We start from the raw sequence: 13,214 nt of genomic DNA on the forward strand, positions 1-13,214 counted from the left end.
CGACTGCGTGTGGGTTTCGTGCAGCGCGGTGGGGAGGGAGAGGAGAAACGTCCTGCCGCGCTACAGTGGCGTTTGGGTCAAAGGCACACGTGGAGGCAGTCGGCCAAAGTCACAATGCGGTGAATTTCACAGTGCGCGAAGGAGGTTCCCGGCCCCCAGGGGTGCGGGGCGCCTGCGCAGTGGGCCCGAGGCGTCGCGCGCTGCGGGGGCCGGGAGACCCCCGCCCCCGCCCCTCGCCCTCCGCCGCGAACGCGCACGTGAACGGGAGCGCGGACGCGTCCGTGAATGCGCCTCACCTCGCTCAAACCCTACCCGGCTGCGGAGGGAGGGAGACGCGCCCCCGAGAAGCGGGTGGGCTCTGTGGAGAGTCGCGGGCTCGCGGGCGGCGGCGCCTCCTCCACTCCGGCGGGCCCGGGTTCGGCTGGCAGCCCATCGGACTGGCCGACTGGCTGACTGACGCGCCTCGCTGCCCCCGCCTCCGCCCGCGCCCCGCCCAGCTTCATCTCTCCCTCCGCTCCCCGGGCTCGCGGGCAGACGGAGGCGCCTCTCTTTCCCCGCCCCTCGCCTCGGCCCTTTCTCTTCCCAGCCCCTCGGCTGCTCCCCGGCGGCGGCAGCGGCAGCGGCGGCCCACACAGCAGCGAGAGGCGAGAGGAGGCTGCCTCGAGGATGAAGTGCAAACCCAACCAGACGCGGACCTACGACCCCGAGGGGTTCAAGAAGCGGGCGGCGTGCCTGTGCTTCCGGAGCGAGCGCGAGGACGAGGTCCTGTTAGTGAGTAGCAGCCGGTACCCGGACCGCTGGATCGTGCCGGGCGGGGGCATGGAGCCCGAGGAGGAGCCGGGCGGTGCGGCGGTCCGAGAGGTGTACGAAGAGGCGGGAGTCAAGGGGAAGTTAGGCCGGCTCCTGGGCGTCTTCGAACAGAACCAGGATCGCAAGCACAGAACGTACGTGTATGTACTGACTGTCACGGAGCTGCTGGAGGATTGGGAAGATTCGGTTAGCATTGGGAGGAAGCGAGAGTGGTTCAAAGTCGAAGATGCCATCAAGGTTCTCCAGTGCCACAAGCCCGTGCACGCCGAATATCTGGAGAAACTAAAGCTGGGCGGTTCCCCAACCAATGGAAACTCCATGGCCCCATCCTCGCCAGATAGCGATCCCTAGTATGTACCGCTCGCGCTCGCACAGACTTCTATTTGTCTGTCTCGCTTAAAATGCGTCCCGCCTGGAGCACCTCTCGTGCCATGTGCGGTCTCACGGGGAGGAGGGAGGCTTCTTTTGTTTCCTTGGCAGACCCTCTGAATCACGCTTGCAAACTGTCTCAGTTGCCAGGCCCTGTTTTCAAGACAGTTTGCACGTTTTTCAGATGCTTTCAAAATCGCTTCTTGGTTGCACTGTAAAATGTTTCGGGGAAGCCTATGCCCCTTGGGGTTTTAGGTGCCTTAACTGTTCACCCTGCTTTTGGGAGGTGTGTGTGGGGGGCGAGGGGTGGGTGGGGAGTGTGTGTGTCTGCCTGTGCGCCCTGTGATGTTTTTGGTTCTTTTATATTTCACACATATTCGTGGGTGAGCGTGCGTGCGCATTTTTGATACCAGCCTTCTGGTTTGTTTGGTAGTGGAGGCCTTTAAAGTCTGACCAGCTTGGTTGTGTGGCATCTTTTAGTATTTTTTTTCCCCTTCAGTTGTTTTCTCCTTCACAGCGTTCGCCCTTGTTGTCAGGGAGGCCTTCTGTGGTGGGAGTTGGTTTAAAAGATCAGTTTTGAATTTTTTAAAAAATTAGGAAATCCTACATGTTGTGCTCTTTCTGCACTCGACAGTCACTTTAGCTTCTGAAATGGGATCTCGTTTGCCCCTTTCAGAAATTTCTTTTTCTATTTCTATGTGTAGATCATTTGGTTTTCAAAAAATTTTCACAAGTGGTAATTTTTCACTGCTGACTTCAAATGGCTATTTCCCATATAGATTAACCTTATTGAATAGATGCTGCGGGGGATCTGCTAGCCAAACACATCTTATCAGAAAAACTGTATTCACAGAATTTGATTTCCCATACTCAACTTCCAACTCCCATTGCCCCTTACTGGATACCATAGAAGAACCATGGTTTTCTGGATTTAAGTTCCTTTTTGAAAGTGGTCTCCCTCCCATATTTGAATGTAGTGACATTCCGCTTAAACCTCCCTGACTCCCAGTAACCACAGGAATGGAATCTTTTATGGTGATTACATCCCAACTGAGTTAGCTCTAGTGATGTTCAGCTGGTACAGAATTGTCAAACTATTAGGATTCCTGAACAATCTCTTTTAATGATAGACAGTAATTGTTTTGTCTCACAGGACAACCTATTCTAGGTGCAGGTGACTAGCATCTACATTAAGAACTTAACGTTGCCTGTAATCCAAAAACCTCCTACTCATTATTTTGCTCTCCTGTCTTTTAATACCATAGAATAGTTCGTTTTGAAACCGTCTCTACTCTTTTTTTTTGCTGCCCCCTTGTGTACTTTTTGTATTTTACCCTTCAAAACACTGAAATATTTTTCTCTATTTGGAGTACATTGTAATTTCACAAATAATATTTTTTTATGCTGCCAAACAGTGGGTGCCGTTGCACTTTCTAAAGAAATATGGTGCCACTGTTTTGAAAAGAAATATTACAACAACACATTTAAGTATAGGTAAACAAAGTAAAAATCTGTTTCTCAAAACATTTTCTGCACTAATGCTATCAAAGGAAAGAGTAAACTAGAAATTGTGGCTTTTTAAAACTTATAACAGTTTTATGATCTGATTACATGGTCTCATCAAATACGGAGTATTTTTCCATTTTTTTCTCAACAAAGTGATACATATTGAATATATATATTTGAACCACATATTTTTAAAAATATTTTTTAACTTTTAATTCCAGGGGTACAAGTGCACATTTGTTCCCCGGGTAAACTTGTGTCATGGTTATTTGTTGTACAGATTATTTCATCATCATGAAGCACATATTTTAAATTCCAAACAAATTGACTTTATTCAGTCTAGAATAGATCTTAAGATTTTCCTTAGTAACCTAGTTATTCCAGAAGGTTCTTGTTTCTACATTAATATTGACCTAGGAGATATACTAGATTGTATTTTATGGATATTTTTGTAGATGAAATGTGTTCCACATGAAACACTGTCACGATTACTTTGGAGACTTTAACTCGTACTTGCTATCATTAGAAGTAATTATGCATCATCTTATTTGGTTCTTAAGTTATGTATCTGACAAAGTAAAAAATAGTGTACAGTATTCATAGTAACCCACTCTTAAGAATTGTTAGCTTATAAATATGTTGTGGTTTTTCTCTTTTTTTTTTCCAGAAACACTTAGAATATGTAGTGTTACTTTTCAAGGCGTACTGTTAAATTAAGTAGTTTTTGTAAAATAATCTCTGGAACTTAGTCTCATCAGAATAGTTAAGAGCGCCAAGGAGATTCTTTTTTTCTCTTCAAAACTAAGTCAAGAGTTTCAAGTTAAAAGCATTAGTACAGAAAATGTTTTGAAAAACTGAGATTTGTACTTTGTTTACCTATACTTAAATGTGTTATAAGATTTGTTTTCGGAACAGTGGCACCACCTTTCTTTAGAACAGAGGTGGTATATAGAAAATTTCTGCCACTTCAGTGCTCCAAAATTTGATGTATAGTTGAGATTTTTTTCCTTCTAAGAGTATTAGAGTTCACTTGTACATTATTTCTTTTGTGACAGCAGAAAAGTGTACACCTAAATTTTACAGCCGTCTTGATAAAGAAAGGAAAAAGAGTACACAGACAGTTGAGGTTTGCAGACATGAATCAGATTTATTTTCTGCATGTTTTATACATAGCTTACATTTTCAGCTGGTCAAGTGTTTTATTCTTGTGAATATATAAAGAGGAAACATTAATATAGATGCATATACTGGAAACGTAATTGGTGCTGTGTCTATAATATATACAATTTTTCTCAAGAAGTATATGTGTATGTGTGTTTAGATACAAAATCTGTTGACTACACTTTAAAGAAACAAGCTAAAGGGAAGAAATTCGAAAATAATTTAGTTGCTTTATTTGCATAGACTCATTTGCAACAATTGATGTAAAGGTTTTAAATTCTTTCTGTGATTTCATTTCAGAAGGTTAGTATAAGAATGCCAATTTGTTTACAGTTAGAAAATGTGTATTTGCCTGGCAGAGCTTTCACCTCTAGAATTCCCTTGTCGAGGAGCCACCAGGTACTCTCAGAAAAACTTTCAACAATATTTTCCTGGTAGTGGTCTCTTGATAAGATAGCTATTAATACTAATGGTATTTAGCAGATTTTAAATGTTTGGGCAAACAGCACTATAAGAAGTGGAAGTTACTATGCTGACTATGCTAAAACATAACACTTTTATAAGAATAAGAGAGCATGGGCTGGGCGTGGTGGCTCACACCTGTAATCCCAGTACTTTGGGAGGTCGAGGTGGGTGGATCACTTGAGGTCACGAGTTGGAGACCAGCCTGGCCAATATGGTGAAACCCCAACTCTACTTCTGATTATTAATGAAGTAAATAAATCAGCCAGGCATGGTGGCACGTGCCTGTAATACCTTCTACTTGGGAGGTTGAAGCAGGAGAATCTCGTGAAGCCAGGAGGCAGAGGTTGCAGTGAGCCAAGATCACTCCAGCCTGGGCGACAGAGTTGAGACTATGTCTCAAAAAAAAAAAAAAAAAAAAAAAAAGAATGAGCGCATGATGTGATAGAAACTACATTGGGGGTTTGAAGTCAGACAGATCTAGTTCCAGTTCTTCCTCACTGAAACTTAAGCCAAGTTCTCTGACTATCTGATGCTCAGTTTAAAAAAAAAAATCTGTTGTTGGAGATAGTAAAAATAGGTACTTTGTAAACATCTCCAATGAGAAGCCTTTCCTGACCACCTGGGTTAAGAAACCCTCTTCTGTGTCATGGTTCGCAGAGTTTATTGTACTTAATCTATTTTAATGGCTATGTGGTCACTGGACTGAAAACTCTTTCATGGGTGGGAACCAGCCTGAATTATTTCCGTGAGTCTAGAGTCTGTAACATGGAATTTAGGATATCTTATGTCTTAAATAGTCACTCCTCTTTTACAAAACTTCCGATATCGCTGCTTTCCTGACTTTTTTGCATCATGGTATGCATTGGCTTATAACCCCCTCAGTTGCTGATCCAGACTCATTGCATCTGCATTAGATAATTCTGTGGAAGTGAAGTGCTTGATGCAAAGTGATTGATGTACATAATAAGCTGTTGGTACATTTTTCAGTTGGAGGAATTATTGACATAAGCCTGCTAATTGTATGTTGGTTTGTTTTTCTAGATGAACAGCAAAGATGTTCAGGATTGTGCTGAAAGAAACATTGATGTGAACCCAGTGATCAATGGAATTGTCAAGTACAGGTGAGCACTTCTGTGTTCCCAAGAAGACAGCTCATCTGGTTTCTTCCTGCATCTTGGGATACTCCTTCCCTGTCTATACCACTGACTCTTGCTCTGGTTGTTGTACTATTGTACGTGAACAGACTCTTAATTCAGCACCTATAGCCTTTTGTTGTGCTTTTTTGATGTGTCTGCCTTCATTAGACTATGATGTCTTTGAGATCAAAGACTATTTTTCCTTACTCTTTGCATATCCTGCATCTGAGATACTACTTGAAATATGGTTGGCATCACTGAAGGTTCTTTGATTCAATTAATATTTTGTAATCACCGTGTGGCAAAACATTCCCCTTCCAATCTGGTGCTAGTAGAGTATATGCTATCTAGGCACCATGTGTGTGGCTTTTGTGTATCAGGTGTTTCAGAAATATTTCAAGGCAGTTGTAAGATGTTTGAGGACAAGAATTATTACTTCTATTTCTATGTCATACCACACAGTAGCTGCACAGTTTTAAGATTATGCCATCGCCTAGGGTAATGTTTTGTAGAATCAGTCCTTCGTGTAACAACTCTAGTGTTTTTGTACTGTTGATGATTTGCTTAAAATTTTATTCAAAAACTATCACTTGCTATAAAGGTAATTGTAAAAATAAATACAGTGGACGCAAAATAATGTTGTGAGTTTTTATAAAAATAAATTTTAAAATGATATATAAGACATTTTTTTGCAGTGCCTGCCCTAACCACTTCTTACATGTCATCTTAACATCTCTTTGAGGAAACACTGCTTCCCCATTTTACAGATTTAACATACTGTATTTTTGATGCCAGAGCCAACAGGCTATATCATAGGCAGTTTCCAAAGTTAATTATGCCATTTAGTTTGTCTAGATTTCTTTTGCCTCTCTCACTGATCCATTTGGCTGTAGTTTTCATCCCTTTTCCAGTACGCACAGCTAGCTCCTCATCCTGCCTGGTTTCTGCATATGAGAATGCAGAGGGCTGAGAGAGGGCAAAATTGTTGTCACTTAGAAAAGGCATTTAGGAAAGAGGCTGCTGTCAGAGGGGAACACAAAGTGAAGGATTTTTTAAAAAAGAGGACTTGGATCAGCTGCCTCCAGAACAACTTTTAAGAAAATAACAAAGATGTTTAGAAGAAATCTTACGGAGTTTGCCATGGGATGTGTGATATCAGCAGTCTTCAGCTCCTTACAAATTACCAAAAGTGGTTCTAATATGCTAGTTCGTTTGATTTTTTTCTTTTACATTATAAAGCAATTGCATCGATAAAAGCTTGGACTCCATTTTAGTGTGACACTCTTCCTCATGATACCAGTGAAATGTATTGATTGTGTCCCCAGTTGTTACATAATTTGAAATAAAAATATAACTTCTTGATTTATTGTTTTTTAAGATGTGATATGATACTGTGGTTATGTTGTTTTAAAAAATTATTATCTTTTAGAGAAGTATACTGAAAAATGTACAGGTGAAATGATATGCTACTGGTATTCGCTTCAAAATCATCTGAGTGTGGGGTAATTGAGTACATAGATGAAACAAGATTGGCCATAAATTGGTAATTGCTGAAGCTGTGTGATGGACGTTTGAGAGTTCATTATACTCTTCTCTATACTTTTGTATATGTTTGAAATTTTCCATAATAAAAATTGAAAAAAGTATTCTTCAGAGTTTACTTGTAGGCCCCCTCTCTCCTAGACTTAAGTGCAGAAGGCGGATCAGAAGACAGATCCACAGCCCAGAAAGATTGATTCCTCCTCTCCAAAAAGCTAGCTTTTGTTCTTGAGCTAAACTTGTTTGCATACTGCTCTTCCGTTAGTGTGAATTTTTCCTTGCAAAGCCCCCAGTTCTACATGCCAAAGGACTTTATCCCCTTCAGTATGTCACACATTACCAGAAAACTTTAAACCCTATTGGTGGACATAAGTTTAGGTTCCAGTTGGGACACTCATTCTACTATTTACCTTTTTTAAAAAAGGGCACTGAATTTTTTTTTTTCTGACTACAAAATTAATTCATCTTAATTTCAGAAAATTTTTAAAATTCCAAAATAATAAAAAATGAATAAGATCTAGTATTTGATAGCACAACAGGGTGACTATGGTCAATAATTGTACATTAAAAAATGACTAAAAGTATAATTGGATTGCATGTAACACAGGATAAATGCTTGCGGTGATGGATGCACCTTTTATCCTGATGTGATTATTACACATTGTATGCCTTTATCAAAATATCCCATATACCCCATACATATATATACCTACTATGTACTCAAAAAAATTAAAAATAAAAATTTACATAATTACATGTAAAAAAATCACACGATTCCTCTACACAGATAACCAAGTTTAAATATATATAATTTCCAGTCTATTTACAAATATAAATACATATAATTCAAACAAGGATAGCACAGGTGTGCCTCATCCAGAATATTTCCAAATAATCCATGATCTTTTTATTGTTAAGCATACGCCATACAGGCATCTCGCTATTCCTTAGAATTTTTTAGGCTAATGCGCAGGGCCATGATGGAATTTGTACTGCTTCTGCCTTGCACAAGTACAAAAAGCATAGCAGAAAACTTGGGTCTGAAATCTAGACCAAGCTCTAGTCACCAAGACCTAGTGCAGAGTGGAATAGGCCTGTTCTGTGTTTGCTTTTGTTTCCTAATTCCCACACAGACTTTTTACTTACCAAGCACTGAGGCTGGGGACAAGCCATCAATTCAGAGGGGGTGCTCTAGTAATAAATCATACAATTGCAGTGTATTGGCTAAAAGTAGGCATGTTATTAGTTTACCTGTTTTCCAGAAAGTCGTCTTTGTCTTCTCTGACTTCTCAGCAAGTCACCATATCACTGCCGCTCTGCAGGCTCTGACCCTCATGAAGTTGCTGCTCCTCTGGGCACAGTGGTATCCAAGTGGTAAATAACTCTGGACTCAAAAGGGAATCCTGCTCTCCCTCTTCTACCTTCTTACCCCATAATGTGACCACACCCTTCCCTAATTTCCTACAGCACCATCAGAGACTAGGCCGTGACTTTTAATGAGATTTTACTGAAGATTACCAGATAATGTGAGGGAAATGTAATACAAAAAATACAATTTACAACTACTGCACAGTGTATACTTGAAGGGTCAGACACTTTGTAGATTTTGTTGCTAGACTAGTCCTCTGACCCAGGCTGACTCCAAATGGCCTAGAGAAATCCCTCCGTCCTCCAACCCCTACCACTACCAAAAACTGAGAGTCTGCAATTTCAAATTATGGACACTGATATTCCCATACTTGAGGAGAGGGGAAAGCTGTTCCCTCAACTCAGTCTCCAAATAGCACTTGAGGTGTCTCAAATTTCTATTCCCAGAATTAAGGCTATAAACCTGAAATCAATGAAATGAATCAAAGGACTGGAATGTGGTGGGTTGGGAATGGAAATTCAGTTTTATCTTACTCAGAAGCTCATGTTCTTTAGATGAAGATGACAATATCTCATAATGAATTCAGTGGTCATCCTCTATACTGGATGATAAACATGGAGAACCAAAAAGCCCATCCATAGTCCAAGAAGATCCATTAACACTGTGACCTGTGTAAGTCTTCACAGCAATGTGAAGAAGCAGGTCAGGACCTCTGGGAGTTTAGACTTTGGGGCTAGTGCTGAGGGGATAGAGGGCTCAGAGTAGAGTTGGTAACAATTATTTTTCTTTTATCTACTCACTCAAACTTAGACCTCATTTCTTGGATGTTAGAAGAAGACATATGTAGGTAGACTGCAAAGTCATTCTTAGCAGATGGTTCCAGTGGCGGCATGACGCACCCTAGTGGACATTTGAAGAGTTAGCTCAGTCCTAATGTATTTTTAAAGAAAAATTTATTACACTATTTTCACATAAATTATTTGAGCTCAAAGTCAGATGGGGGCAGGGGAGGTTCTGTTAGCTCCATTTCAGATGAGAAAATTGAGTCTCAGCAAGGTTAGGTAAAATGATATAGGTCACGCTTCCAATACAGAACAAAGCTGGGATTAGATAACCTGGTATGCAGAATGCTGTTGCCATTCTGCCATAAAACATGGCTGCTCTTGGGCGGGCGCGGTCACTCACGCCTGTAATCCCAGCACTCTGAGAGGCCGAGGCGGACGGATCACGAGGTCACGAGATCGAGACCATCCTGGTTAACACGGTGAAACCCCGTCTCTACTAAAAATACAAAAAATTTGCCAGGCATGGTGGCAGGCGCCTGTAGTCCCAGCTACTCGGGAGGCTGAGGCAGGAGAATGGCATGAATCCGGGAGGCAGAGCTTGCAGTGAGCCAAGGCACTCCAGCCTGGGCAACAGATCGAGACTCTGTCTCAAAAAAAAAAAAAAAAAAAAAGGCTGCTCTTGCCACAAAAACAAAAAAGAAAGCATAACTGTGTGAGATGATGTATATGTTGATTTGCTTCATTATAGTAGCCGTTTCACTATCTGTATCCCATAACATGTATACCTTAAATATACACAAAATCTATTTTTAAGAGTTTACTATTACATTTGATTTAGAGCAAGGAAACCTTTCCCAGAAACATTTGCTGTCCAAGACTATTTACATTGACCTTTTTCTAATTCTGAATTAAATCTTAGTACTTTATATATGAAGAAGGGGCCTTCATCATGTTTCAGTCAGTAAAATTTTGAGTTCTTTAAGCTGTATTTTTCCATCTAGCTTTAACCTGGTAGATAAATAGTCAAGTATTTGCATTGATCTAGTGTCTCCATCCTTACAACTGTGCTTTAGCTGTGATAAAGCTATTCAGAACTTTAGGCCAAGAATTCTGCTACCTCAGGGTACGTGGGTTGAGCAAATCAGAAATAGCTCCTGTCTTTATGGAACTCTCAGTGTATTGAGGAGACAGATTATACATTCCAACAGAATGTACTAAGTATTTTTTATGATAGTGGGGATTCAGTCGGCTCTGCTAGCTCATAGTACAGGGAACTAATCTATATGAGGCAAGGGAGAAGAGAAAACGTTTCTTGGAGGAAATGCCATGTAATTTGACATCTGAAGGATAAATAGGATTTAGCCAGTAAAAGTAGTGAAAGGGTATTCCACAGAGAAGGAAGAATAAATGTGAGATTCTGGAAGACAGATAAAATATGGTGCTTCGGGGAACAAGAACTTGTTCGTTATGTCTAGAATGTAGTGTAAGGGTATAAAAGAAAAGAAAGGATCTTCTGGAGATGAAACTGATGGGGTAAGAAAAAGCCAGATTATAGAGAGTCTGATGTGACTTGTTCAGGGATTTGAGGAAAGGAGACATGACCTCATTCCGAAGAGTAGAAAATTGTTTGCTAAGGGGCTAAGAAGAGGCTGTGGTAATAGTCCGGGTGAGAAATGATGGTGACCTGAACTCGGGTATTGACTATGTTGAAAGAAGTAGATACATTCAAGAAATACGTGAGCCAGGCATAGTGGCTTATGCCTGTAATCCCAACAATTTGGGAGGCTGAGGCAGGAGGATTGCTTAAGCCCAGGAGTTTGACGCTGCAGTGAGCTATGATTGTGTCACTGCACTCTAGTTTTGGTGACCAAGCAAGGCTTTGTCTCGAAAAAAAAGATGCAAATTGTGGCATTTACAGGAGTATAAGTTGATTAATTGGATGTTGGAGTTGAGAAAGAGGTGTGGATATCATGGACATATTTTTAGAATATTTGGCTGGAGCAACTGAGTTGATGGTGGGCCATTCCCTTAGATGGAACCTAATAGAGGAAAAATATAAAAGCGCCTACTTTCTGCTCCAAAAGTGAAGCGGTACTTTTAAGTCAGGAATCCTGTACTTCTTCCCCCTGTGCAGGCCTGAGAAGAATGTGAGGTTAATTTTATAAATGTGAATTTCTGGTACCCAAGGGGCATTAACTTGGAGATGTTCAAAAGGCCAGAGATACCCTGATGTGCAGCCTAGGAAAGAAGAATGAGCCGGAGATGTAGATTTTGGAGTCATCAGTGCATGGACAGTAGGTGAAGAGGATATAAATGAGATCATCCAGTAGAGGGTGTAGAGAGAGGACAGTGAAGATCTCTTTGAGTAGTATCAACATTTAAAGACTTCCAGATGGTTATATAACTGAGTATTTCATATTTCTAAGAAAAAGAGAATGAGTTATTATTTTTTATTTTGGTTACTCCTTTTCCATTTTTTCCTTTTCTCCCTGTTCCCCACTTCCTGCTTAGCCCTTTAGAAATTCAATTATAACCTTTTACCTCCACTTCACCAGACACTTCCTACAAGGCAATTTCATCTAACTATGTGCTTAGAAGCTCCAGTGTGGAACTCTCTCCCACAAGGAGACTGCCACAAGGACAACAGTCAATTTACAACCCAAAGTATGCCTGCTACAAAACTCTCCCGCCTGGAGAGCTTCAACCACCTTTACAACCTAGTTCTGTCCATGGAGAAGCCAATTCGACTGCCTGGTAGATGAAGCAACAAAGTGAGCACGCAGACACCCACCTGTTTGCTTCCTCCCCTGCACGCCGTTTATTCTAGGCCCCCTTTTAAAAGTATGCACATTCTGCTCCAAAAGTGAAGCGGTGCTTTTAAGGAAGGAAGTCTGTATTTCTTCCCCTAAGCTAGGTTTTGAATAAAAGGTCACTTTCTTTATACCACACCTCACTCTTGTTAATTGGACTGTGCAAGTGGCAAGCAACTGAACCTGCATTTTGGTTACAGTTTTGGTGGCCCATATGGGGAAGTTGTGTGTGCCCTAGGCGATCCAAGCCTGTCAGCCTGGTATCACCACTGGGTCAGGCGTGGGGTCACCTGTGAGTGCCAGCTGCTCTTGGCTAGCAGACCCGTGACAGGACCGTTAGGGAACTTCCCAGCAGCTACCAGAAAGGCTTTTGTTCTTGGTGAACCTCCCTTTCACCTCCCAGCATGATGTCTGCTGCTTTCAATGCTTCACGGGTACAAAGAAAGTGACCTCTGAAGAAGCCAGCAAACTCTGGAGTTGAGTGAGTCAGTTAGAGTGTACTTGACCACCTTCTGCCTCTCTTGGGGTGCTGCGGGGCCCTGCTTTACTTAGACTTGGCTGATAGTGACACCATTTCATCATTTTATACATTTACATTTGTTTGTATGTGCAGCACCGAAGGACCATTTGCTGGGCTTGGACTCAGCTGCCTGTGGAGCCATTTGGAACTGGGGTGGGGGATTCAGGACCTCACCCAATCCCTTGATTGGTGATTCATTTGGAAGCATGCTGTTTGTTTCCATGTGTAAATGTATGACTTTGTGTATGGGCCCTGATCCCTTTACTCTCTACCTCCAATTTCACCCTTCTGACCATCTGGGAGAGCCTCCCACTTGGGGTACTGAGGCTCTCTTTAATGGAAGATAAATGAGAATGGTGGGGGTAGTGACCCTGCACTGTGTGATGGCTGGAAGGCTCCCAAGTTTCCTTTCAGTCACTTTACCTCCTTTCTTTCTCATGCCCCACTTGTAAAACCTGGCTTCTGCTTGGAGGCCTGCCAGGCTATATCTTTCTCTTCTGTTCTGCCTGCTTTAAATCTGTTACTAAGCTGTTGGTACTGAGATAGGACTCATTATTTGTGGACTAACTAGAACGTAAACATCGGAAACTCATTTGAAACTGAAGGGGAAAAGAGTAAAATGTTTCTTTAAAAAAAAAAGCCACCACAGAGAGTGCTTTACCAAAATTTAAGTTCACAGCTTTTACTGGATTATATATTGGGGCAAACAAAGTTTAGCCGTGTAAACAAGTTCCAATTTCATGA

The 13,214-nt window shown here is 41.6% G+C and overlaps 1 protein-coding gene across 1 annotated transcript; it reads left to right on the forward strand.

Annotated features, from left to right (window-relative positions):
• The first annotated feature begins 283 nt into the window (after window positions 1–283).
• Window positions 284–7,093, forward strand: LOC100584216 (diphosphoinositol polyphosphate phosphohydrolase 3-beta). Its single transcript, XM_003276867.4, has 2 exons — window positions 284–1,160; window positions 5,353–7,093. Coding segments are annotated over exons 1-2 (495 nt in total). The 5' UTR covers window positions 284–666; the 3' UTR covers window positions 5,354–7,093.
• The last annotated feature ends 6,121 nt before the right edge of the window (window positions 7,094–13,214 follow it).

Source organism: Nomascus leucogenys, chromosome X (assembly GCF_006542625.1).
Source record: "Nomascus leucogenys isolate Asia chromosome X, Asia_NLE_v1, whole genome shotgun sequence".
Taxonomy (NCBI): Eukaryota; Metazoa; Chordata; class Mammalia; order Primates; family Hylobatidae; genus Nomascus; species Nomascus leucogenys.